The sequence below is a fragment of the Poeciliopsis prolifica genome, unplaced genomic scaffold, assembly GCF_027474105.1.
Source record: "Poeciliopsis prolifica strain line A6 unplaced genomic scaffold, Auburn_PproV2 SCAFFOLD030, whole genome shotgun sequence".
NCBI classification, from domain to species: domain Eukaryota; kingdom Metazoa; phylum Chordata; class Actinopteri; order Cyprinodontiformes; family Poeciliidae; genus Poeciliopsis; species Poeciliopsis prolifica.
In genome coordinates, this window is record NW_026562405.1 from 953,359 (window position 1) to 980,510 (window position 27,152).

Here is a 27,152-nt window from a genome sequence, read left to right on the forward strand (position 1 = left end):
TTTTTTTTTAAGTTGAGCTTAGGAGAGTACACATTTTGGAGAAATACATATTTGATTAAAAAGGGCTCCTATGTGATGCCTGAGGTTTTGCAAAGATAATTTGGCGAACTACACAGTAAAGAGAAAAGACTGCAAGGGCTTTTGAACACTATCTGAAGTTGCAGGAGCTTTATCAGCATTAAACAAATGGTAGAATCCCTAACAACAGCTTGAGGAGTCCCAGATTACTGACATAAAACATTTTTGGGTTTTTTCCAATTTATCTTCCTTGTCAGCACCATTGATCATATCTCTCTTTTCCTGTCTCTTACCCAAGTAGTAAACAAGGAAAGTTTTTTTTATTTTTTCCTTTATTTTACCAAAGTCCCTGTCAAGGATGTTACTTGAAGCCATCTTGTGCAGCCCCCAATGGATATTATTATTTTATGTTTCATTTCAACCCCAGTATGCAGAGGCTTACAAGGTATGCCCTTTAGGAACTTCACAAAAATGATAGCAATGTTAATTGTCATCCAGAGTAAATAACAAATAATAAATTCCACCAAAAGTACTATTTAAAAAAAAAAAAAGATAATATTAGTTAACTAGATGTTTATATTTGCTGTGTAATGCTGTATATCAAGATATTTTTCCTGCAGTCTGATAAGTCAAAGAATAAATATAATGACATGATAATGATAGAATCAAATATTTAATATCACCTTCTTCAAAGTCAAATGGTTAATGTTTGTTTGACTTGCTTTTAAGCAGTATGTAAGTTGTTTGGGTATTCTTTCCCAAGCTTCTAGCAGTTTGTTGGAATTCAGTCCCTTTCTTCTTCACAGATTTGCCAAAAACAATTTTTTTGAGAATGAGACTTTTTGATAGTCTCTCCAATGCATTGACCTTAAGCTATTTCATAATTAATCTGGCAGTATGCATAGATCCATTCATTTGAAAGACCCATTTATGACTAGGTTTTAACCTACTTGCTGATTTCTTTGGTATTTACACATAATGTTCTTTCCTTATGATGAATGCCATTTTGTACAGTACACCTGACTCAACAAAGTAAAAAAACACAGTCAAGTTGGTGTTCTGGGCCTTACAAACTTCGTCCTTTGTTGTGTAATAATTTCTATATACTTAAGTCTTAGTTTCATCCATTCAGACAACATGTATCCAAAATAAAAGGCTGTTTAAACTAATTTTGTAATTATTTCCTACAGAGGACCTCCGGATATTAGCAGCCTCGTTCCTGTTGGCCCCAAGTACACCATGAAGTGGAGCGCCCCCCTTCAACATGTGCAAGTAGTAGAGGTTGGGCAGGAGAACTCTCAAAGCAAAGACACCTTGTTTCAGCAGAGTGGGACAAAGAGGCCAAGTGGGGCCTGCAATTCAGGTAAAAACAAATATGTGAACTTGTGCCGCTGCAATATTTCCCTATGCTTCACCCTCTGATTAATCTCATCACTTTAAACTGACTGTTAGTTTCAGCCTCTTTCTCTGAGTCAGCAAGGCTAATCTGTTCCTGTTCTCAAGTGGAGAGAGGAGATGGAGGGGTGGAGATGCAGTCATGCTGCTTGTCACTCTGATTGAGGATGTGTTTGTGAGGGGGATAGTGATGATGGTCACTTGTTCCTGTGTGCCTGCGATGTTTTATCTTGGAGAGTGATGCTGGAGTAGGGAGCCCCAAGCTGCATCATCCTCACGGTCTCATTTCAGTCTCTGATAGACCACAAACATGTCTGGAGAGGAGTCGTCAATCTATCGAGATTATTCCTTGCCTTTCTAGGACCAATTAGAGAGCCGGTAGCAGCAGATAGGAATCTGTGGTTGAAACAGTAGTTCTCCCACAACCTCTCACAATACTCCGGTGTGTACCGAGCTTGACAAGATCCTTGATAAATGTGCCATGGGAAAAGGAAGATACAAAGCCTTATCGGGATGTAATGTAGCACACTTTGTAAAGTTGCCACTCCATGACTTAAATATTAATGGTGCCTTCTTCAGTGCTCCTTGTGTCATGCTCAGTAAGCACCTACTCTTTTGAGAGCTGGTTTATATTCTCTCTGGATTTAGTTTTTTTCTTCTTTTGTTCAGGTAGTTTATACTCATATCCTCACAGCTTTGCTGCAAGGTTTTGGGATCATTTAGGATTAGCTCTCAGTGCAGCCTTCTGCAAGTTTCTCTAACTCTAAAATATTGGATGTGTTGGAATCCTTTTTTTTTCCTTTTTTCTTTTTTTTTTTTTGACCCTTTTGGGGTAGTGTCTGTCCCAAAGCCAGTTGCACCAGTTGCCATATTGTCAATTGGATTTGCAATACCATGTATTTACATACCATGTGATGTAATTCAGTGCAGTGTCTTGTTCATATGCCTTACTCCCTTTGCGTAATTTAATCATGGAAGGTGAAAATCATTTTTCACCTTCACCCCTCAGACATGTCTTTAGAGAAAAAAAAAACTAGACTGCAGGTGGGGTTTTTTTTCCCCCTCAAACCTTCCATTATTCTGTGTCTTTATTCTGCTGTTGGGCTTCTTGTCTGTATCCCCCAACACATGGAGAGCCAAACAATGTTAATGTGTTTTCCCTGAAAGCCAGTTGTTCCAGGTGTTTATTCTCTTACACCGACTTACCCCCTTTCACACACTTTTATTCCTGCTTCCTGTATGACCCTCTGTCAAAAATGCTGTTTTTTTTTTCCATCAGTGGTGTAGCAGAGGATTTGGCTGGAGATCAGACAAGGTTTTTGACATAAGCATTGAAGCTGCTTTGTCTTTAAAGCCACTAGCTAGCATCACTGGCACAGTGGATGAGTGTGAGGACGGACCCCTCTGGGCTCAGGCCTTCCACACCAGTGAATTATGTGTCTTGCGGCCAGCGAGGATAGTCATGTCTTAGTGTATAAACCATACCCTGCCTCACCAACTGGATTATGTTGGATTACAACTCAGCACATTCACCTCTTGGGCTGTAGCCAAAAGCAGGCCTGGGAAGACCAGGGGAACCTGCACAAAGGTCCAGGCGATCTCTTTGAAGAAGACAATGCTCTGACATTGTTCTTTCAGCACACAGCACTACCCCTTTATATTCAGATGTCTCACCTATTGATTTGCTTGCGCAGATGACAGATGTCACCGCGTGCCAGTGTCAAAGATCCTATTAAACCCCTAAAGCTACAATGGCACTCTTTAGATGAATAACACCAGCCCACCCTTCCCCATTTCCCTCTCCCATAGTCTCTCTTATGACTCTGCTCTCACTCCGTTTATGTACGTGAATAGCAAAACAGCTGCAGGTCCCCTCGGATGAGCACGCCTCACTAAACTCGCCGACCTACTCGCCTCTCCTGCTACTTTATTATGTGGCAGCAGAGACAGTGCAACGGCTGCTTTGGAGCAAAATATACCTGCGGAATTTAATTAGGCAACTCTCACAGAGCTTGCTGCCGGAGAAATGTGGGCCAGGGGAGCTGGGACGGGGGACGGCAGACAGGAGGAGACGTGGGTATTGATTCCTGGTACTGGGAGAGAAAGACTTTGAAGACTGCAGACCTCAAATCGATGCTGAATTTTGCGTCTAATGAGACACCTGCATTCTCTTTGGCCAGCAAAGGGCATCATAGCCCCAAATAACAGTTTCTCCATCTAATTTTTTTTCCTCACTCATAAATTCACTCTCTGTAGTTCAACAAATAATGGTGATCGATTCTTCTATGCACTGAAACTCTTTTATTAGTGCTCACTAGACTTTAAACCAAAGCAACTTCACCTGCTGCACCTGTATTTGTTCTGTCAGACAATGTCTTCCTTTTTCTGTGGATGAAACAATTTGACCTTGAGCTTTTACTTTTTAATCTACATGCAAAGAAAAATTGGAGACTGGTAAAAATTGTCTTGTAGGATCTCATCTTAAAAATTAATAAGAATTAAAATACAACTGGATGGATAGGTAGAATATGTGGATATGTAATGGTATAATAATGATATTTCTGTCTTTTTCTGAAGAAGATAAACAGATATTGGTGAAAACTATATACAATTTTCAGTGGTATGAATAACTTAATTCTTTATTGCATATTAGAGTCTCTGCCTCATAGAGCTCTTCACCGGTGCCTCTAATCGCACAGCTCCTTCAGACTAGGGGCAGCAGTAATTAGAAAACACCTGTGCATTTGCTGAGCTTATCATACAAACTACTTCTCAATGCTACTTTACAACGCTACTAAGAATGGTTGTAAATGGCATAATGGACAAACATTGTTTGTGATGATGTGCTGAAGGTGAAGTATCAGAAAGAATATTAGCTTCTTAAAGAGACAGCCAATTTCAAGACATCAAAATGAGAAGTCAATTTTTTTTTTAAATTATGTTTACATATACAGCATTTTTGCCTGCATTTAAAATGAATCCCTTTGAATAAAGAAATGTGTACATTTATTTTTTAAAGGGGAGGCACTGTGTACTTTCCAGGCATATAGTGCCAATTTATAGCATAATGAAGTAGCTATGTTGCTGTTAGTTTTTGCAATATTTATGTAATTCCTAATGATATCATTTTTTTCCATATTTTAAACTGACAAAACAGTGACCAGAAACGGATCATGTATTTTTTACCTTTTAGAGTGCCAACACAATAGTTTATAATTGATGTGACAGGGTGCGTCCCCTAAGTTGTGCTTCAATGTGAATTATATATTTTTTTTTCAATCCCTTTTGAACTATTCTCTATTCCCTACAAAAATAGCAAATCTTTATAAATGATTAATCCCCTTTCTCTGTAATCAGAGGCAGAGCCTTCATCTGTAATCACAACATTCAAATGATTAATATAATTGCTGAGAAGTGTTCTGCATGTCAGCACAACATAGAAAACAGCAAAAATTTTGATCACTCTTTATATTCAGTGGCTTTACTCATAAAAAAGTATTAAATGCAAACTGATAGACATGCTCTAATTTGGTGTCTGTGCCCTATTGTAATAGTAACATTACAGCTGCTCGAGGCAAGTATTTTTAACAAAAACGAGTAAATACTGGAACTTAAAAGAACAAGTTAACTAACAATTTGGAGTAAAATAGCTTTGTTAAGTACTGGTATGCTTGATTAGACAAATGACAATTAGTGCAAATCAACTGATATAAAACTTGAAACATGTAATGTAAATGAACTCTACAGAAAGAAAATAACAGCATTTACCTGTTTGTGAGTTGAAGTAGTTATTGGCTCAATAAAACTGACTAAATAGTTGTATTTTATCACTGTGTACTGAGACTGTGACTCTCAGCATGTGCTGCATTATGCAATCTGATGCTTATATTCAAACTCTGTTGTGCCCGTCTACCAGGTAAAGCTCTCCTGGGCCCTCCACGATTGTATCAGGAGCTGCAGGAACTTCAACATGACCTTTCAGTTGTGGAAGAGGTTACTCTGCTTGTGGGCACACTACAGGGGATATACCAGGTACGTCTTGAACCTACATATTGCAGTTAATCTCAGAACATATAAAGACGCCCCCCAAAAAAAGAAAAAAAGAAAGCCAAATGGCAAAGTCTCAGATGTGTTGTGTTTTTTACTGAAAGTTTTCAGATCACCAAAACGTAGTCTGTTCTGTTCACATGCTTCACATCACTGCACAGGCTAGGTTGTTCCAGAATGTGTTTGGTACTATTTATGGCCTTTGAGAGAAACACTCACAGAGATACTGATGCTGAAGAATTAATGTAACCTATGCCGAGACTGCTTTTAGCATTACAAGTTATTTGTGATCAAGTTATCAAAAGATGGTAAATTAAAATAATTGATTTATAGATGTACAATTTACCAGCAGAAGCTCACTTCACAAAACCTTGGAAAACTGTCAAAACTAGAAGAGGAACAACAGAACCCATTAAGATAGGTAAACAGTTAAATGTGGAACATCTAAGAGGTCGGAACTGTACAAACAGAGGGACACATTTTTTAGCTTTTTCACCTGAAAAAAAAAGATTTTTAAGATGTTATTAAAATAAAACAACTTTTTCAAATTATTAATTTGCAGAAGCACATGACCTTCCATCTTTCTCCCCTAGAAGAGCGCCACAAAGGTGGGAATGAGATGTTTTCACTGATACAAAAGAAACCATCGACACCCTCCTGTACTGTGCAAATCAGCAGCCTTCCTTATAATTTTCTGTTATCAGATTTACGGCACTACATGCTACATACAGTAACACAACCAGGGAGGTAGACTCCAGTAATCACCTGAGTTTCACTGGTTAATGGTGCACCTTTGCTTCTCCAGCTTTAATGAGCACAATGTCCTCAGGAGAAGTGATGCTGGTCTGGCACTTAATGGCTGGTATTCCTTTCCACCTAGTTATAATACTGTCTGTTGAAAAAAATAAAATAGACAAAATACTTCTACACAGCTCATTTGCTGCAGAAAATTGATTTCATTCTATTTGACTTGAGGGTCCAGGCTTTACTATAAAATGGATGTCAGAACTGAAATAAATTCAGAGTTATATTTGAGTGAATGAACAAGATTGCACAGTTTATTATCTGAAGAAAATTGGTTCAAATAATGCACTGCAGGTTTTGCAAAAGAATCATACATTAGGACTGTGAGCTTCTCCAGGATGTACCTTTGGTTTTTATGTGCATGACTTGTGCTGTGTGCTTGATGACCCGTGTATGCCTTAGTTTAGAATCAGCCAGTTTTAAATATGTGTGTCTTTCTTTCAAAGAACCTAAACACCACTGTGTCCCAGGACTGGTGTCTGGCTTTGCAGAGGCTTATCCGCATCAAAGAAGAACAAATCCAGTGTGCTAACAAGTGTCGCTTACGCCTGCAGGTGCCTGGCAGGCCAGACAAGTGAGTAGAATTTCACATAAGGTAAAGCTCTAATTGAAACGTGCAGCTAATGGCATGCTTGGGAATAAGAAAATATGACAATAAAATTTGAGACAACACAAAATGGTGTCCCCATTGTGGTAGCTTACTAAAAGACTTTTAATTTTTATATCATTTTAATGGCAATTATACCAGACTAACAAAGGAATAGTCCATTTTTATTTTATTTCAGATAATATATTACATCCATCATTACATTACAAAAAAATTGTTGATCTGGAGAAAGACCTGGTGTCTTTCCCGTTGACCACTGGAGATATACATCACCTGGTAACCCTACAAGGGATAAGCATGTTGAATGAATGAATGAATGAATGAATGATGGATGGTGGATGGATGGATGGATGGATGATGGTGGATGATGGATGGATGGATGGATGGATGGATGGATGGATGGATGGATGGATGGATGATGGATGGATGGATGGATGGATGGATGGATGGATGGATGGATGGATGGATGGATGGATGGATGGGTGGGTGGGTGGGGGGTGGTGGGTGGATTATGAAACTTAAATTCTTCTTTAATTGTAGTCTCTTTATTGATGATGATTTTCAAATGAAGGTTGAAAACATATGAAGTAAAACAGAAATATTGTGTGTCTGCATTGGATATTTAACTATTCAAGAGAGGAATAACTCTGCTTAATTTTCCTAGGCTTCTACAACATCTTATCTTTCTGGGTTCAGAAGGACAGCTTGTGTAAAACCATTTTCTCACTTTCAATTAAAGGAACTGAGGTGACATATGGTATCTCCTATTACTCAGGATCATTGGGCAACTGGAACACCTTTGCATTCCTACAAATTAAATATGAGAATGATTTGCTCTGCCTTGAGGGGATAATTGCTTAACTAGAGCATATTTTTTCAATTCTGTGCATGAATAAATAAAAAAAAATGTCACAATGTTCTGTTTTGCATAATTTATTGGATTCACTCTGTTTTTCTTTGACTTTTTGCATAGCTTGGACTACCAACAATTCATGATGAAAATCTATGCTCCATTATTTTTCAGTTTAGGGACTGAACTCTCATTCTCAGGGTTTCCCAATGTAAGTTTACACTTTAAAATGTGTGAGGGAGTTTGTATAGCCACTTATAAAGAAAGAGTTCATGTCTGGTTCTTTGGAAGATTAAGGCTTTGAGGGTTGTTGTTGAAAAAACTATTTTACCAAGAACTGTCAGGTGAAATCACTCAGTTGGATTTATTCATATATTGTACACAATACAGTGAGCTTGTAGGACAATCAATAATGAAGCAGATTTGGATGGAAAGCTCTGCAGAGACAACACCTGAGTTTTATACCAAGGTTAAAGAATTCAAAACAAGGGGCGAGACAGTCTGGTTCTGCTGTAGAAAACTACTTCCAACATCTCTTTACTCTTTGAGAAAAAAGTTCGCAAATGCTTGTCAATTCCTTTGGTTAGAGTTCACAAGGATTTCAGATATCATGATCAGCGGATGTTAAATTCTAGTAATTTTCCACCACATGATCACAGAAACAAAAGCTCTGTTGCATGGTTTTGTTTAAGTTAGTTAAATTTTGGTTTGCGACTGAATCAGTAATTAGATTATATACTTTTAGTCTCAATCTCAGTTTACTGTAAACTAGAATATTGTGACCAAACATACAGATCCAGACGTAGTAAAATGCTAAATGTCGAAGGGAAAGTAAACCAACATGTTTCGATATTATTCTCTTTGCAATGTTTTGTAATGTACTGCTGTATTTTACATTTAGCGTGTAACCTCTCTGTTTTTTTTGTGTTTTTTTTTAGTCTTTGCATATTTGTGGAAATGTATTTTTTTTTAATTCTCTATGAAATGTAGTTTTCTCAACGCCTCAACCTCCATGAAAGCTGTATAATTAACCAAAAAGCAATGAAGTAAAAACAGAAATACCTTGTGGATTGAAAGCTTCTGGTCACAGCAATAATGGCAAATGTACAACATTTTTCCTTTTGACCTTGTCATTATCTCTGATTCAACCACAGACACTCTGTATTTAGAATTTAAATGTTGAAAGTAGGGAGGATCATGGGTTTAATCAGAGAAGCAGTATCCGTTTATCTCAGTTTCACATGTGCAATCAAACAGACTCTTAAAGTGGCTTCACTGTCATACATGAAGTTTAAAATATGGAGGTGAATTTATGTGGGTGGCATGATTACTGAAGGACTGAACACCTACTTAGAGAACAACAAAGATGGCAAGAAGAGAGTGTATGAGTAGCTTAGAGTGTTACACAGGAGCTGCTGGGAATAGCAAATAATGGCAGATTATAATGGATCCAATTTTGTGGCTTCTGTTGGGAATTGGATAAGAAACAAGCAGGGGGGGGACAGAAAGAGAAAGATTGTGATAAAGAAGCTGGAGCCCTGCAGAGATGGAATAAGCAGAATGAGGAGAGGAAGAAAGAGAGTGAAAGTGATGAGCGACCCCCTCCATGAAAGACTTGGCTTGGTGCCGGCAGGGCAGTGGCAGTCAAAGTAGAGGGCCTAATGCTTCAGAGCCAGGGAGAATCAAACTGTGCCAAGCCAAGTTAAAGTGACAGCTTGAGCAGAGTAGCAGCTCAGATCAGTTCTCCCACATCTCCCAGCTTCCTCATCGGCTGTCACCCCAGGCCTGCAGGGCCAATCTGCTTACTCAGATGTTTGGTGGAGCCAGATGTCATGCTTAAAACAGAGCCCCCAAATTTCCCTTAAAGAGGTTACCTATTTGCTGAACTCTAGCAATAATGTTGTCAGAAACTACACTGAAAAAGATTTTGTACCTCATGCATAGGTGCCTGCTATATGTCTTTTAGATTTAGATGATGTAGACCAGGGTTTCTCAATTCTGGTCCTCCGCGTCCACTGCCCGGCATGTTTTAGACACATCTCTGCTCCAGTGCACCTGATTCAAATGATTGCACTAGCTCCTGCATGTCATCAAGTGCTGCAGAAGCCTGTTAATCACCCACTTATTCAAGTTGGGTGCAGTAGAAGGGGAACACCTAAAACATGCAGGGAATTGAAAACACTAATGTAGACCAAGACCTGGGCTTAAATCATGCAATGAAATGGTCCTGGGATTTGGGGAGCAAGAGAGATGGATATCCTGAAGGCAAAAAGGGTAAAATTTTGGTTGTGTGATAGCAATCTAATTGAGGTTGGGCCTCGGTGTTGGACGGTTGGACCACCATGAGCCTGGGGGCACAGGGTGACAGGTGGCACAGCGGGTGCTCAAATCATTTTGACACTACCCAGGGTGCAATAGTGGCAGATTGCAGGGAACATTACTGGCCAGACTCTCTCTGCTGAGATTCTTCCACAAACACAAATGCACCAAGACATTCATAAACATGTTTATGGAAAAGTTTGATTTTTTTTCTCTCTTCTTGCTTCCTCTTGCGACTAATTTCACAATTAATAAGCTTTGTGCAACATTAATTTCAGCATCTGTATTTGCGAGTTACACATCTTCACACAAGCTTCCTGGTGACAAATGCAAATGCATTTAAGCAAGCATATGTTTCAATAAAAGTGGCACACATTAAGAAACATACATCCACATGCTTGCATTTGGTGTTGAGTCTTTTCTCTGCTGGTGAGAGAGTGGTACCGCAGCAGGGACCCCCTGTACTGAGTTGGTCCCCTCCTGTCTGCCCGGGAGCGAGTCTCTGCAGTCAGGCAGCACATCACAGCCTCCACACTGCAAACAGACGAGTACGTGGAGAGAATCCTGACTGCTGCCTCAAAGGCACCCTCCTACGTGTGACAGCAGTTCATTAACATCCACTTTAGGTACATATGCAGGAGCAACCAAAGGCCCCGATATGGGGACCATGCTGTGGCATGCAGCAGAAATAGAGTTCAAATTTTATAGTTAAACTAAATGTGTTTGTTGATTTTCTTTTTTCTTTGCCAACCATCTCCAAGCACAGATTGTTGATAAGGGGACCTATCATTTTTGCTTAAAAAGAGTGTATTATTTGCAGATGACTTACAATTGAAAGGACAACAAGTCCTTTAGTATGTAGAAGACTGATACTTACCCAAGTCATTCTTACTTCCTGACTCTTCCAGACAGACAAATCTCGCTCTGACTCCTTACAAACCATTTGTATGTGAGAGTCGAGTTGTTTGTTGAGTCTAAGGAAAATACATAAGCTGATGTAGCATTTGTGAGGCAAAAGCAGTTATGATACATAAACAAATGATTGATTTACCTTCTTAACTTACAATTTAAATTTCTATTTTTCATTTTTTGGTGGAAAAGAGAAAAAAAAAGACACTTCAATGCCTCACCAGGACTGTGCAAGAAATTGATATGCCCTGCAACAGACTGGCGACCTGTCCAGGGTGTACCCCGCCTCTCGCCCGGAACGCAGCTGGAGATAGGCAGCAGCAACTCCTGACCCTACAAGGGATAAGGGTGAACGGAAAATGGATGGATGGATATATATATCCATCTGCTTTTCTATCCATTTTGTCTTTTCCTGTAACTAGTCTATTCAGCTCTCAATCACTGACAAACATTCAGATTTGTGTGAAAGAGTATAAAGATATTGCATTTATCAGTCATCAGTTGCAGTTAAATTGCTGTCTTGATAAGCTCTGTAGAACTGTCAAAACTGCACAAAGATTATACTCTGATAGAAAACTACTGATAATAGAGTTCTTCTCTGATTTACTTGCTATTTTGAAAGAGTTTGCTTTGAACTCTAATTGTACAAACAGTATAGATTTTCACTGCAGAACATGGTTGATTCTGACCCCATTGAATGTGTGATGCTTATGGATAATTTTTTTTTGAAGTAGGACACATTAATGTTTACCAGTTGTAAAAAAAAAGTAGGTGCAAAGTACTTTATAATCTTCATCCAGATGATAAATTATATTTATCCATCATCTGGGTAAATATAAGCACAAGAAAAATTAATTTGGGTTGTTGAGTAAAAGTCTAAATTGAGTTAATTTAATTGTAATTCTATCTTACCTGCAATAGTGTGTAGTAAACATATAAAATACATCCTATTGTCTTAACATTATTAGACAGAATAATGAACTAAAGATTCTGTAAACTAAAGATTGCAGAATCTTTAGTTTTTATATGAAGTGAAGGACCATATAGCAATGCAGAAGTTGTATTCTCGGACTTTGTAGCCAAACAGAAAATGTTTAATAAATTGTACCAAATTGTGTCTACGTGGCAATGCAGTTCATAAAATAGCAGAGTATTTTCATAAGCAGGGTTGTAGTTAAAATCATTTCTGTTGTGCTTGTTTTATAGTGACAAAAAAGAAACAAAGCAATGTTCTTTGACAGCAGACAAATTTGAGTGTTTGTTTGTAGCCATGCAGAGATAGGAACAGATGCTTAGAAAATCTGTTTTGCAGGGGTATCAAGTTTTGTGGAGTTATTTTAGAAGTGATGCTTGCTCTAATCACCCATGTTGGTTCTGTTCATGTAAAAAGTGTGATTAGCAAAGTGGAAAGATGAGTATACACGCAGAGAGATGTTTGGTGGATACTGGTGAGGACAAAATGTTTTGTTTTTCAGTAGTCAGGGTCTTGATCTTGAGTATTTTATGTGACCTGCTTATGCTAATGGAATTCTGTGCAGTTCTACACATTTATAATGTACTCAATCTTCCCAGGTCACCTGGCTGCTCCCTTTTCTTGTGTCCATTGTGTAATTTATTCAGCTGACCTTTGCCTCTGATTATAAGCAACCCAAGCATGTTGTTTTAATTGCATCAATTACCAGACACCTCTATGATTCCTTTCTTATCATAGGCTGATCTTAAATAGGTTCAAAGCATGGAGCCTACTGTCACTTTAATCATATCTGAGCTGACTTGGTGCAGAGCAGACTAGTATGACAAAAGTAAAAACATATATATACATATTTGCCCCATTCAGGTATTGGCCTATGTACCATACACATTTCATCTGGCTCACTCTCATAATGTTTTATCCTGAATCCGTTTTATAATGTTCACCTCCAAAAAGTTGTTCAAATTATTAGTTTTTATTGTGCATGGGGTGATGTTGTGCATTGTGTTGGTAGTTAGAGCCAGTTCCAATGGAGCAAGATGGACTAACTTGAGTTCAGACTGTTAAAACTTCATTCCAGAGAGTGTTTTAATCAGATATTTTTGTAAGGTTGAAATTATATCTGTTTTATGGGTATATTTTGCTTTTCTTTCATGCCAGTAATCCTCTATGGAGTAAAATATCCCTAAAATGTTCTAAATGTTTTATTTTCTTAATGCTAACTGGAGCTATGTGAAACGTAGCTAAATGCTAAAGTATTGAAAACACAGCTATTTTCTGGTGATGCGATTCTTGTTGCTCATAAACAATATTGCTATTGAAAGCATTTTTGACTAAGATTGTTAAAACAGCAAAATATTAGAGCCTGGGTGTTAATTTTGCTACTCCAAATTAATAAATTAATCAGTGTGCCAATTTAAAGATTATGAATCAAATCTTAAGCACTGTTGGTTTCGCCCTCCCGTATATAATAATACACAATTGGCTATTAGTTTTTGCCTGGAAGGAATCATCCGACAATAGTGACTGCTTGGCATTATGGATTTCACATTTCAGCACCAAGGAGAGTGCCTGTCACAGGGTCAGTGGGAGCTACAGCTATTTTTGAGCCAGTGTATGTTTGTAATCCTGAATCTGATGCATTAAGCCCAAGTCATCCCACAATGCTTTGCATGGCTTTAAAAAATATCTCAGCTTGAACTGAAACAGTGTTAGTCTGAGTGCAATTTAACATAACGAACAGAGGAGTGAATAATTGCATAAAGGTAATTGTCAAAGGTGTTCACATTTAATCAGGGCTAATCAAGGCAAAAAAAAAGGAACACTTAGTCAAACATGTAGATGTGATTGCCTATCAAACTGAAGAAAATATCTGCAGCTAATCACAGTAAACAAAAAATTACTTATTATTCATTCAAATATAAATATGTAATTGCCCTCCTCTAAAAGCAAGAAGGGGATGTTTGGCTTTGTGCATGTTGCTCACAGAAGTTAACCCTTTGACTTGAACAGTAGGCAGAGTTCATCAAAAATATATCGCATAGCAAAATAAAGTAAAAACAATAACAATAGCTATGTATGAGGCCAAAGCTTGGTCAAGTATTTCCTAGTCTAAGGCTTACAGCATAAACCAGCTAATCAAAATTAAGTTTACTGTTTGTGGATTATTTTCATTACTTTATAAGGCTCTTCCTACAACATCTGCAACATCATACAAAATAAGGCATAATGCATCATGGGCATATGGAATACATTCTGTTTTCTATTTCTTTGCCATTCTATAAAATATTTTTTCTTTTTCCTTTTTTGGTGGGTGGTAATTGTAGAATTTGATTCCACTACCCTCCACCTCTCCTCCACTCCTCTGTGTTTGTCCAGGGACAGATTGATCATTTTTTTCTTCCTTTTTTTCCCTTTCACATTCCTACATGTTGACGCAATCACACTTGGAGGCAAACAACAATGGGTTCCCACTGTGGTTACGCATTGTCTTTCCTCAGCATCATTCCAACCATTTTTATGGTGCTAGCTTGGTACTCAAATTCAATTCCTGAAATTTATTTTTTCAGTCACAATTCTGTGTCTCTTCTGGTAGCCTTTGATCAATGTTATATACTTGTCAATTGTTTTAATGCTACATTGATTATGAAAATAGAAGTAAAGTGCTGTATATATTTAAACAATTCTTGGGTTTTGCTATGTAAAAAATGTGGTCTTTAACTTTTCTCCAAAAATATAAAACCTTTCCATGTAAATACGAACATATGCATGACATAATCTAAAATGCCATCCTTTTGGAGAACTAATGTACCCAAAATTTTAACTCAATTGTATAGTTTAAGTCAGGGATGGTCTTTGCCATTGGAATGATTTTGTGTGGCCTTTGACCACAACTCAAGAATAGGATAAATTGTATTTAGAGATTGCTGTTTTAAGTGCTGGGCTTTGATGACCTGGTCCAATTATGTATCATTTGTTTTCTTCACTCATCAAATATAATTCCTGTAGATTGCTGATTTTTTTATTCTTAACTAGTTTTTATTATAAATATAGACACCATGGGAAGGATATTATTCTCAGCTCAATTTATTCCAGAGAGTTTTACCTTATGAACTTGCTGTATGCTTGTGAGATTTGTAAGGGTTATGGGAAAATCCTTCTCCCCAGTCCTAAGTTAAGCTTCTGTGGCCAGGGAGTATTTCTTAGAATAATCATCATCTTACACTGGCATGGACAAAGTAAGTGCCAGCAATGTTGGGAGATGGTCATTATTACCTTAGTCAGAAAGGTACAGTAACATCACCAATATAGCCACCAATAAGATTTCCTTTGAAATGATTTTCTTAGATGCAATTTTTCAATTGAAAATATATTTTTGTTGTTGTTCTATATATTGCTTTGTTAGCGTGTAATCAGCCAACAAGCTTAACTTGGAAGGGTTTGTTTGTTGTGTTGGTTGAAGCTTATCTGGCTGTTACAGGACAGCGATAACAGGTAATTGTTTTTAATAGTTCACTGAAATTATTTTCTTAAATTAATTTAACCTTTTTCAAATACCTTTTCAAGCATGCAGTCACAGATAGTTGGGATACAGAACATATTGTGCTTCAAGATAAAAAAAAAGTTCAAAATTATGATTTGTTTTTTCATGCTTATTATTTTAAGCCAAAGTTATCATAATAGATCCAATTGGATACTTTCAAATACTGTTTTATTGTACTCATGGAGATGAATCCCAAAGTAACTGCTGGAATAATAATATTGTATTAATTTCTGCAGTCTTTTAGAATTTATTCAGATGGAACCTTGCCCCCTAAATATAACAGTATAGGCTTCTTTGTCTGTCTGAAAATTGATAAACCTTTTTAAACAGTACAAACAAAATATTGTCTCACTTTGTCTTTTTTGTGCATGCAATGATTTTGGTCAGGCATAATACAGTGAGTCAAGACTAACAAAATAATGACAGAGGTTGCAGCAGTTTTATAATTTTACAAATTTAGAAATAAATGTGGTGTCCTTTAAGTTTTCTCAACTGCAAATCCAAGTTTCTATCTGACACACAGGGTTTCAGGAGGATGAAGATGAAGTGTAATTAACACTCACATCTGCATTTGTCCCGTTCTTGTGCATTACTGTCACAGCTGACCTGCCCCCTTAAATCACTGGGTCATCTTCTCCCTTTGCTCCTTACTTTGCTCTGCTTTCTCTCAGTCCTATTCCCCTTTTGACTCTCCTTAAACTCCTAGTTCTCCTGGTGTCCCCTCTGCCGGCACGCGTGAGCTCGTTCTCTATTCTGGCCGCGCAGCACACCTGCACTGCGGCTGTCAGTCACAGGGCAGCGGAGAGAAATGGAAACTGCTCTCAGTTTAGCATGTTTGATGTTGTGTGTGCAAAAAAGTACTACATAAAGAATCAAGATAAGTGAAAAGCCTTACCTTGTCTCTTCCTCTTTCTTTGGCAAATTGCACATGCTATGTTTAAGAATGAGTGACTAACACCTCAGTGAGAAAATTCAACTTTTTCAACATGTCAGACATGTCTTTGCTTTGCTCCCATTTTGCATATGTCCCTCTCCTTCTCGCTATATGCACTTTTTTAAAGTAGTTTTGACAAAGCACTACTAGCTATGGCAGAAATAGAATTTCTGATTTCTTTCACTTCTCCACTCAATTATCTCCTAATAATGCTTAAGAGTGAAATTGGCTTCCTCGTGTGTGTCTGTCCCTGCATCTACCTTTTCCACACACTCTCTTCCTTTTCTTTTCTTCCCCTTCTAATAACAGCAGAATTGGTGTAGAATTCACTGGAAGCTAGGAAAATGCTATTTCTTTTGATAGCTACTCAATGCTTTAAGAAAGACAGCACAACCTCAATCAGGGAAACCACTTCTAGTTATGAGAAAGCTGGATAAATGTAGACAAGTCAAGCTTTTCTGAATCAAAAGACATTGAGTACTTTCTAATTTTGGGAATATAAAACTACTCTCCCTTTAGATTATAGTAGAATCTTATTTTAGGTCAGCAGAAGTGGGGGGAAAAATAATGAAAGACAATACAATGACTTCCAAACTAAAAAAAATGGACTAAGCAGGTGGCTAAGACAGCCAAATGTCAAAGTGAACCCCTGTATTTGGTAGAATGTATGTTCTGACAATGTTGAGTGACTGCCCTGGAGGTGATAGACACCTCTGATGTTCCTGCCAATTCTGTTCTGGGTTCCAGTCAGGTAATGAGCCATGTGCACACTCAACCTGGCTGCTTTGATGTCTAGTAGTTTATATGTTGCACAGAAGGAAGTGATTCACCCTTAGTTGGATACGATTGCCCTTTTTTGGGGGGTCCTTCATGATCAGACTGTTTGCCTGTGTCACATAGCTTTTTGTGGGTTCCATCATTTAGCAGTTGATTCGTTTGTGCTGCTAGGCATTCATGGAGAGCAGTCAATGCCGGCCATAACATAGAAATTAAAAAAACATTAATGCTCTAAAAGTTAATTTTGTTTAAAAAATAATTATAATGATATTATGTTGTATTTAGACGCATCTGTATGTGTCTAAAATTATAGTCTCAGACTTGTTTGAGTCTTTTATTTTATTATGATGCCTGCAGCTAGAGCCTGCAGTTTCTAAAACAGCTCCCATATTAGACCTGAGCTTTTATGTTTATGTGTGTTTCTTTTTCTCCACCTTTGTTTGGACCCACAATGGAGCTGATGGTTTTTTGGACAATCTCATGTTTCATTTTTCTCTCTGCTGCACTTGTGTTCAGAGGGCCACAAGAACAGCTACATTGTTTATACCAGGGATCAGCTGTTAGCTTCCTGTGCCGCTTCCCCACAAGCCTTCGATGTTACCCACAGGCTGAAGATAAAGAGACATGGGACCCATGCTGACTCTGGGTGTTTCAACAGGAGAAGAAAGTTCAGGCCTGTTATTCTGTTCGTCATGGGAGGTGTGAAACAAACTGGTTGATCTAGTGGTGCTTACCTGTCATCAGAGGAACTGCTGGGAAATCAGCTAGATTCTGACTGAAACGTGGAGAACCATACTAATCACGGAGAGCTATGGTTGTTTTCATTTCTTTGGGTCAACAGATTGACAGAGAGTGACGAGAAGAGGAGCTTTTGCTGTGTTTGTGTGAGATAGATGGGGAAACTCTGGACACTTAGATACCAAGGATACACTGCCCCTTATGCATAGTGCATAATGGCACTATGCTAGTAGTTGTTAGGATGAAGAAATGAATGGGAATTAGTTGAGCCAGAAATTGATTTCATGCCACAAACCAAACTCCATGTCCATGTGTTATGAAAGGTGGGTGAATGATCTGAATCAGTTCTTCAAAGGGTTCAATCAGAAAACTAGCAATTCTCCAGCTCAGCTATCCCTGCTGCAGCCCCTGCCTTTTGAATATTTGTCTGCTTTATCCTTTCACACCTCTCAGATCTTGGTCACCTATCACTCTCTCTGCTCCAAACGCTACATCTCCAAAACACAGAGCCTCACTCCACAACCGCACCCTCTCAGCTCTACATATGAAGTACAAGCTGTAAAGATCAAGGTGTGAGAAGCTGCAGGTCCAGATGGCATCAGCATAGTGTCCTGAGGTGCTGTACAGACCAACTTTGTGGCATTATGGAAAACAAGTTTAGTGTGAGCCTGGAGCTATGAAAGACCTTCTTTGTGGTATCACAGCAAAAACATCCACCAATTTGCCTGCCAGTCTAACATTAGAGTGGATGATGTGTCTCCTGCACTGAAAAACAGGTACAGTTTCCTAAGGAGTGGAACATAATCTGTGTCAGTGGATACTAAACTCCCTCATTGGTGTCCCAAAGTATGAGGATGCAGAACAGTCTGTTCAACATGTTGGTTTGCAGAGTGGGTACTCGCAGAGTTATACCCACCAGCCTCACCATCTTCATATGATTCTGCCATAGTTCATAGTGAGGATGATTTGCAGTGCAGAGAGGACACAAGACTATGTGATCTGGTGCCAGCAGAACCACCTCCAGATCAATGTGGTGAAAATCAAGGAGCTAGTAGTAACTGGTGACTCACTATACTGACACTGTTGCAGGTCACTAATCAATCCAGGGATTGATTAGTGACCTGTTGCATTTTAAATGCACAAAGGAGCATCGTAATGGTCATTTCAACCAGCAGTTGCAAGACTCAATAACCATCATTGCTCCCAAGACACAAAAAGTTGTGTCAACATCCTTTCTGTTATTTGTGTAATATGCATGGATAAAAAAAGTAAAGTTTGTAGATATTTTTTTTTTTTACTGACTCACTTGTCTTAGAATCAACATATGCTGACATTCATAACTGTGTTCCAGGTTTTCTCCCAGTAGACCTGTAAAGTCAGGGTGTCGGACCACTAGACCAATCATCCAGTGGCCTACTATGTTTTGGAGTTAGAAATATGTTTAAAGTAGGCAGAAAATTTTAAAATATTAAGAGTTTAATGTCTTATCTGAAGACATTAACAACATCTAAACACTAAGTATAATTTCCCTGCCATTTTGCTACTGATATAATTACATTTTCTTGCTGATGGGCAATGGATAGTTAGACTGCAGAGGGGAGCTGTGAAGAACACCCTTCACTTACTCTCTGGTGATATAGTTGGGTAGTTTGCGTTGTAAGTCATTGTTTGACACCTTGTTCAGATTCAGATATGAATAACCTGCAGTTTTTCTATGGCTCATTTGTCTTCATTGTATAATTTCTTTGGTTTTGGAGCTGCAAAGCAAAACCATATTATCATCCCTTTTTTTCAGAATAAATGTATTTGTTTACCACATATTTCACATCTAAATTACCTTACAGTGACAGAGGCAAAATTCAAATAATTTTACTGAGGTAGGATTTTGGTATGCTAAAAGACCCTGAGCAAACCAATTTAAAGTTATGCAAAACCAAAAGGCTATTTAAATTTTTTTAACGATGGTAAATGGCTGTGAACAATAAAAAAATAAATTAGCTGTTGTGTATGACACAATATGAATTTCTTCAATAAATTTAAAACTTTTACTCAAAATCAATTAAATCAAGATTTATCAAGATGGTGTGTATTCATTCCTTTAAACAATGTGTTCTGAATATCAAATTATCACTGCCTACAAGCTTGAAAGGCACCTTAATCAAAATATGGTAAATGGGATACACTAACATATCATCTACACCCTTATCTGAGTTTTTTGTTGCATGTTTTAAAGCATTAGGAGATATTTGTTCTTCTCCTAAAACATGAAATTTTCCATCTTTCACACAATTGCAATCTTTATCATCTGAATAATTTTTAGCTTTGGACAACTCATTAAGTATTTGAGCATGCATAGTAGGGATGTTTTGATTCATCCTCAAGGACATGTTGACCTTGAATTGAAAAAGATTGAATCCTACATGTTTTATTAGGAGAGAATCTCCTAATAAAACATCCTCTTGTGAGGGTTGGAATATGCAGTTATTTTTGATTCAGAAAATCTGTATTGGATTCAAATAGTGACCAACTTTCACAGTAAATGTTTATTTATTCATGTATCATATCACAATAAACTTATTCACTTCCAATTGTGTTTTCAGTGTTTATGCTCTTGTCTTTTGTTTAAACTCTGTGGAAGTCTCTGTAAAGTTAAGGTGAAAATAATTTTTGCAAAAGAAAATCCTAATTCAAAAGATTTGAGCAAAAATGACTTTCGAGGTATAACAGTCACATTTAATTGTAAATGTATGTAAATGTGCTTTGGTGAGGTTCATTTCAAAGACTTCATTAGTTGTGGAGTCTCTATCATTTTGAAATTCTTTAGTTCTGCTTTTGTTCTTTCTTTCACACATCTGAGCTCTGGTCTCCAACTGTGCCAAAGATTGATTTGGCTCCAAAAGGCTGTAACTGATCAGAGCCTGCCACTGGTTGTGCCAGCAAAGCCCACACATTAGTGGCTTTTTTTTTTCCTTCCTTCTTTGAGTGCTTGTGCCCACCTATAAGCGATTTACTGTGACCAGGCTATGCGATCATCAGAGCACGCTTTGAATATTTATGTGGAGGCTGAAAGCATAGAGCGCCTGTACACTGAGGTGAATGACTGTAGTTCTTCAAGGAAAAAGCTGCTCTGGCATAAAATCTTACTGTATTAAACTTAAATTTCCATTAAATGAAACACTGTCTGCTCTACTCAAGTCTTCTTTTCTCTGAACTGTTGTCTTTGGAATTAGTTTATCAAAGTCACATCAAAATCAAATTCTGCTCTTTTTTGGTTTTGGTAGAGGTAAATCTCGTAACTCTAGTTGTATATTGATCTATTTGTGCATGCATCTCGGTCTGAGTCTGTGTTTGTCTGTGCATGTGTGTCTTTTCTTTAGGTCTGGCCGTCCCGTTAGTTTCATGGTGGTCTTCAACACCCCAAACCCTCTTAGTAAGATCTCCTGGGTCAACCGACTGCACTTGACCAAGATTGCACTAAGTAAGCACACGACATACTTACAGACTCACACACACACACACACCCCCCCCCCCACACACACACACACACACACCCACACACACACACACATCAACACTCTCACTAAGAAGATCACTGTGTCATTTCTTCTTAAATAGGATGATGCAACGCAATGAAAACGCCGACAGTGTGTTCACTTGGATACATTATCACTGTTTTCTTCACACTATGTTAGTGAAGTGCACAACTGCTGTTGCAATTTATGTAATCAGGGATAAAATAAAAACCCAAACTAGATCACTGAAAGGTTATGTACTGAGGAAAACTAAAAAATAGATAACATTATTAATTATTTATTTTCCAAAGTTCCATGTGGATTTTTTTAAAATAATAAAAACAAAATATACTTATTATGAAGCCAAATTCCACTAAAGAACAAAAGGATTTAAAGTTACTGAAAAAGTTGTATTGTTGGAAGTTCTTACACTTCTGCATTTCTTCACGTTCACTGGTGAGCCTTGTTTTGAAATTTCTTTCTGAACATTTTGTTATGGAGACCTGTCAGCGGTCAACCTTCTCCACTGGCAAAATAACAACAACCAAATCCACAAGACCTGTTTCATTTTTTATCTCTTCCTAACCTCTGTCCTCTAACCCTTACCTCGCTGAAACAAGTCTGACCATGCAGTTCACTATGTGCTCATCAGGAGTTCATTAATATTTACTGTGATCCTGTTGCTACAAACAGATAGTACAGGTAGTATAGACAACACTACATTTATGAATGTTTGTCTAGTGCTGCATGCATATTTAATCTACTCTGCACCTCTGTCCCTTCTACATATACTTTCTATGTCAGCTATGCTTTAGCATATGTTAGCAATGCATATTTAACTTATTTCTGCTCATTTGACTCTTGTTCAGCAATGAACAAGAGTCAAATTAACCATGCAGCTGATATTCTCTACATTGCCTCAGTTTTAAAGAGCTTCTGCTTATTGTGAGTGGCTATGTGAAAGTACAGCTAATCATCTTAGACTAAATATATGCCTACTTTCTTTTTAGGATTTAATATCAAACAGGTTGCTTGGATTATTAGCACGTTGTGTGTATTGAAATTGGATGTAGCTTTGCTGCTAAAAACATAAAACAGTTTCTATGTAAGTCTCTTGAAAAATTCCTGTATTTATTCTGAATATCTAGTTTTGTATGTAGTTTATAGTGTCAATTCTTTGATTTTTTTAATTTTTTTTTCTCTTTTTACATGACTGTTTACTTTCTAGACTCTGGTCATTTGGTAGTAGGAGCAGAGGTGGGTAGTGAGTTCTTCGATCTGAATTAGGGTTTTTTTGTAAATGTTATTAGTTTTGACATTTTTTCTCAATCTCTAAAGTATCACAATTTACAGATAGCTTTATATTTTTATCTGTTTGATTACATTGTGTTCTCAAATGATTCATTTGAATGGAATCAGATGTTATGATCAAACACTTCCTCTGAGAATAGCTTTTATTTAGTCTTACTTCTACATGAATAACAACACATTGGATAAATATTGCTCTTACATGAGTACAATTGTTGGACATGCTAATAATCTTTGAATAAAATATACAATAAAGTAGCATACAATCTAATTTAACCCTCCTGGCATGTGTCTTTTCCATTTAATTAGTTTGAAACATTTTTTAAAGGAAGTAACATGCTGCATTCATAAACAAGGTACTTTATAGTTTTCTCAATGATTGTGTCAAACAAGTTGGGATAACAGGTGAACCGTAAGCCTAAAAGGTGTTGTGCTTAGCAGAGATTATTTTAAGAGTATTTGAAAGGTCCATGTAACAATAAATATGTAACACACACACCAGATTCCTTGACTGTACTGCAGGCCCACCTGTCACAGTTTGGGGTATAGAGGTGTATGGGGCATGTGGCGTATCTGTAGACACTCCAATTGCGCTTGACAGAGTGACATCAAAGACGTCAGTTGAGGAGCAGAGCAGGCAGGGGCTGCAGTGAAGCGCAGCATCGCCAGCCTTTCCCTGTTCCTCACACCTTTATCAGCAACACAGCAGGCGTACTGATGAGGAAAGCTGCATAGTTACTGCATGCAGCCTCCCCCCATTTGGCAGCTGTGTGGACACTAGTGATATTTAAGGCAAGATACAGCAATTTATCCTTATATATTTATAATAAGAAACAAATGTGTTATGTCAATATTTTTTGGATAGACCATAAAAGGTAAATATAAATTTGCATGGTAAGAAAGATGCAAATTTATTGCCTTTCAACTCAGTGAGTAAAGTTTATTTGGTGTTCACATCAACATAGAATAACAAACATGGAGTGAATTTTATTTCTTTATTGAACTTTTTGGTTGTGGAAAACACACTGGCAGTCAGCACATTGGATAAAATGTTAATACAATGTAAATGCAGCTCTTATCTATATTATTTATTCATTTTATTTTAAGCGGCTGTCTGCATTTGTCATGAAAGCCTATTATTTGTGTTCTTCCAGTGCTTGTTTTAGACCAGTGGCTTCCCAACATGGCCCTCAATGTATTTTAGAGTTTTCTGATAACTTTTGCTACCATTTATTTATGTTGTTTTTTTGCATGTGTGTTTTCCATTGACACATAGGAGGTTGGCACATTTAGCCATAGCAAGTGAATCCTGTCCTCTACTGCAATAACAATAAATACAAAATTTCATTAAAAATACATTAGCATAGTGGAGTAAAATGCCCCAACATTGTAGAGTTATGGTAATGAAATCACAGAGAGCTGGGGATGGAATTCATCTTTTCTCTCAGTGATTGACAGCATGTCTCTAAATTTGTGCCATTGTTTTAAAGGATTGTTCTCTTTAGGTCTGAGAGTTTAGCTAAATTCATGTTTCCATGTCAGAATAACATTATTTATTTATAAAGAACTGCATTTGGAATATTTTTTGTTTTGCATGACTCGTGAGACTTGGTTGTTCTACTTCTCAGATGCTGGGCACATTATTGCAAACTCCCTCATCTTTTTTTTTTTTTTTCTTTTTCAAAAAGTAGAAGTTACTTGCATATCATTGCTATGCAGCCATGTCACTGAAAATAAAAACTTTTCAGTGCTAAGTAATTCTTTATATCTATTGTATAAGAACAACATTACACGTTAAATTTTGTAGTATTCAAGTGTCCATCAAATATCATTTATATTGCCTGCCTGCTTAAATATGAATAAACTTTATTTATATATTTATTCAAAGTTAAAATTAATTATTTTGCAGAATTATATAAAACACAGACTTCTGGAATTAGTTACCAAAATTCCCTGAGCATAATTCAGGCAGCAGAAATCACATTTTTGTCTTTGTGTAAGAAATGGTTCAAATATTTAGATAAAATTCCCTAAAGTCCTTTCTTCAAAATGTTTGCACCGTTAATATTATTATGTTGTAAGATATCCAGTCAGTTTTTGCTCAGTCATGAGTTTGTACTTGATAAGAATGACCTTTGGCAAAGGCGAGTTCTGTTAAGAGTCAAAAACCCAACAATTTCTAACCAACAGACTGAGGCACTCATTTTCAATAGTGTCATGACAGTTTGTTGCTGGAAGCTGATCATCTCAACGTTATCATTCCCTTCTGAGGTTCTTATTTTCTCCCTCGCAGGTCTTAGTAGATGCCAGAACTTGAATCTAAATTTTAAATACTTAAAACATAATTTTCTTTAGGCTTAGGGAGACACTGAACAATGTTTATTTATTTGAGTCTCAAATATACTCTTGCTGGCATTGATTTTAAATACATTCTAATTCTAAGATTTGCTCATAAATTTTCTGATTCCTTTGATACATCAACATATTGATAGAAAGCTTAGAAAAATAATTATTTTGATTGTTGACAGGTTGTGAGTGTGATTGGTTTAAGAACATTACCATAAATTAGTTTGCCTAATATTGTATAGTTTGTATGAACAACTAATTCCCAGTTTTTGATCAGTTCACTTTACAAAGTAACATCATAATTTTGACTTGCAAAGTCATTTTTATTATGTAATTTATGCATGACAGATACCATTTAAATTGCATTTTTTGAAATAAAATTGTGAGAAAACTAATTTAATGTAGTAGAAAATTCAGAATGAGTAGGTCTTAATCACACAGCTGTTTATGAATGAATCTCCATTTTGGCTCTTTGAGGAACTATTGCTTTATCCATCACTTAGATAAAAACAAATGTAATAGAAGCGGGTGGCAAGATGGGTTTCATTGACTCTCCTGGGAATCGATATCACCACCAACCTGGTCAGGATGACAATTACATGTCAATTGTTTTACACCAACACTTTGCCTTCCCAATCCACCAAAGGTAATTACAATGAAGGAGTTGTTGATTTAATTTCACGGATGGTGTAGCGTCACAGGGGCTCCCTCTTCATTGCTGTCATAGGCAGGTCTGTCCTCTGTTCCAAAGGAGACCTACAGTTGAATCAGCATTTTAAACTCACCGAACCATGGTGTTGTTTAGTCTGAAATGGCTGTCTTGCTCTGGAATGTCCCTGAATATTGGACAACACAAGCGGCAAATGTTATCATGCATGATTTAGTGAGTAATTAAATATCGCAAAACTCATTTTCTCCCGACCCATCTCCACGCTACTGTTTATCCTGTTACCTCCAATTAGAGGGAACATAGCCTACATCACTCATTCAGATTTGGAAGAGTTCTCTCTACCACATCTGTGAATATTGTTAGCTTTTAATGGCATTTATGCGTTCTGTATTATTAGTTAGGCCTATAACAGACCTTGTTAGTGGATGGAAGATTTACGCAATGTGATATAGAAGCCAAGGCTAATGCTATGCTTCTCCCGAAAACAACATGTGTCACTTTATGAAGGCCTGCACAGTAGTTATAAAGCCTTGAAATAGAAAGTGAGAATTACCCCATAGTGCTTCTTTGCCAGGACCCGCTGGGCCTATTAGAAACCTGGTGTGCTACTGCATTCTTTAAGTCTATCTTAGTGGCCCTGCTGTTTCTGAAGGGTTTTCATGAAATGGCCAAAAGCATTGCCTAATTAATGGGCTTTCTCCATGCAGAATTAATTGTTTTCTACCATTCAGACTCAGCTCTTTCAGAAAGGGTTAAAGCGTCAGACTTTGATGGCTCTCACAAGAAGAAGAGCCCGTCAAATCATGAGAGATTGTTGCTGAGGCGCAGGAGACAGAATGAGAAGAATGAACGAGGGCAAGGAGAGGGGGATGTTGAGGGTGTGCGTGATTATGTGTTTTGTGTGTCTGCGTGAACATGTGAAGAGTAGGAAGAGGTGGCTGGTGATGGGGGAAGTAGGACTAAAAGGATGATTGAGACAAGCAATCAGTCCCTCAGTCCCACTGTAGGGTAGAAAGACCGAGCAGGAGGCTGTTGCCTGCGGTTACATTGCTAAAAGTGAAGAACAGTTTTTTTTTTTCTTTTCTTGTGTATCAGTATGAGTTGAGTGTGGGTTAGACGAACTAACACACATTTGGGCACACCTTATTGATCCACTGTGAGCCTATGCCAAGCCGATGTTGACTGCACAGGAGATGAAAAAAAGCAATACAAAATAACCTGCTGCATGGGTGATCAAATAGAATTAATTTATCAGCACACAGATTTTCATGCTGTCTCTATGAAACAAAACGAGCCACACCTAATGTGTTAACCTTGTCTTTTTATTTTGTCCACTTTATCAGGAACATAAAATATGTTCGTTTGAACACCTATAATACAAATATAGAAGAAAGTCAGCTCTAA

At 37.4% G+C, this 27,152-nt stretch overlaps 1 protein-coding gene across 3 annotated transcripts in view; it reads left to right on the forward strand.

Annotated features, from left to right (window-relative positions):
* The window catches only part of arhgef10la (Rho guanine nucleotide exchange factor (GEF) 10-like a), a 119,627-nt gene that overhangs the window by 47,329 nt on the left and 45,146 nt on the right, over nucleotides 1-27,152 (forward strand). For all 3 annotated transcript variants that reach the window (XM_055050212.1, XM_055050214.1, XM_055050213.1), the window contains 4 exons: nucleotides 1,209-1,381; nucleotides 5,330-5,445; nucleotides 6,711-6,838; nucleotides 21,290-21,390. In XM_055050212.1, coding sequence (XP_054906187.1) covers nucleotides 1,209-1,381; nucleotides 5,330-5,445; nucleotides 6,711-6,838; nucleotides 21,290-21,390 — 518 coding nt within the window. The remainder of the gene's footprint in view (nucleotides 1-1,208; nucleotides 1,382-5,329; nucleotides 5,446-6,710; nucleotides 6,839-21,289; nucleotides 21,391-27,152) is intronic.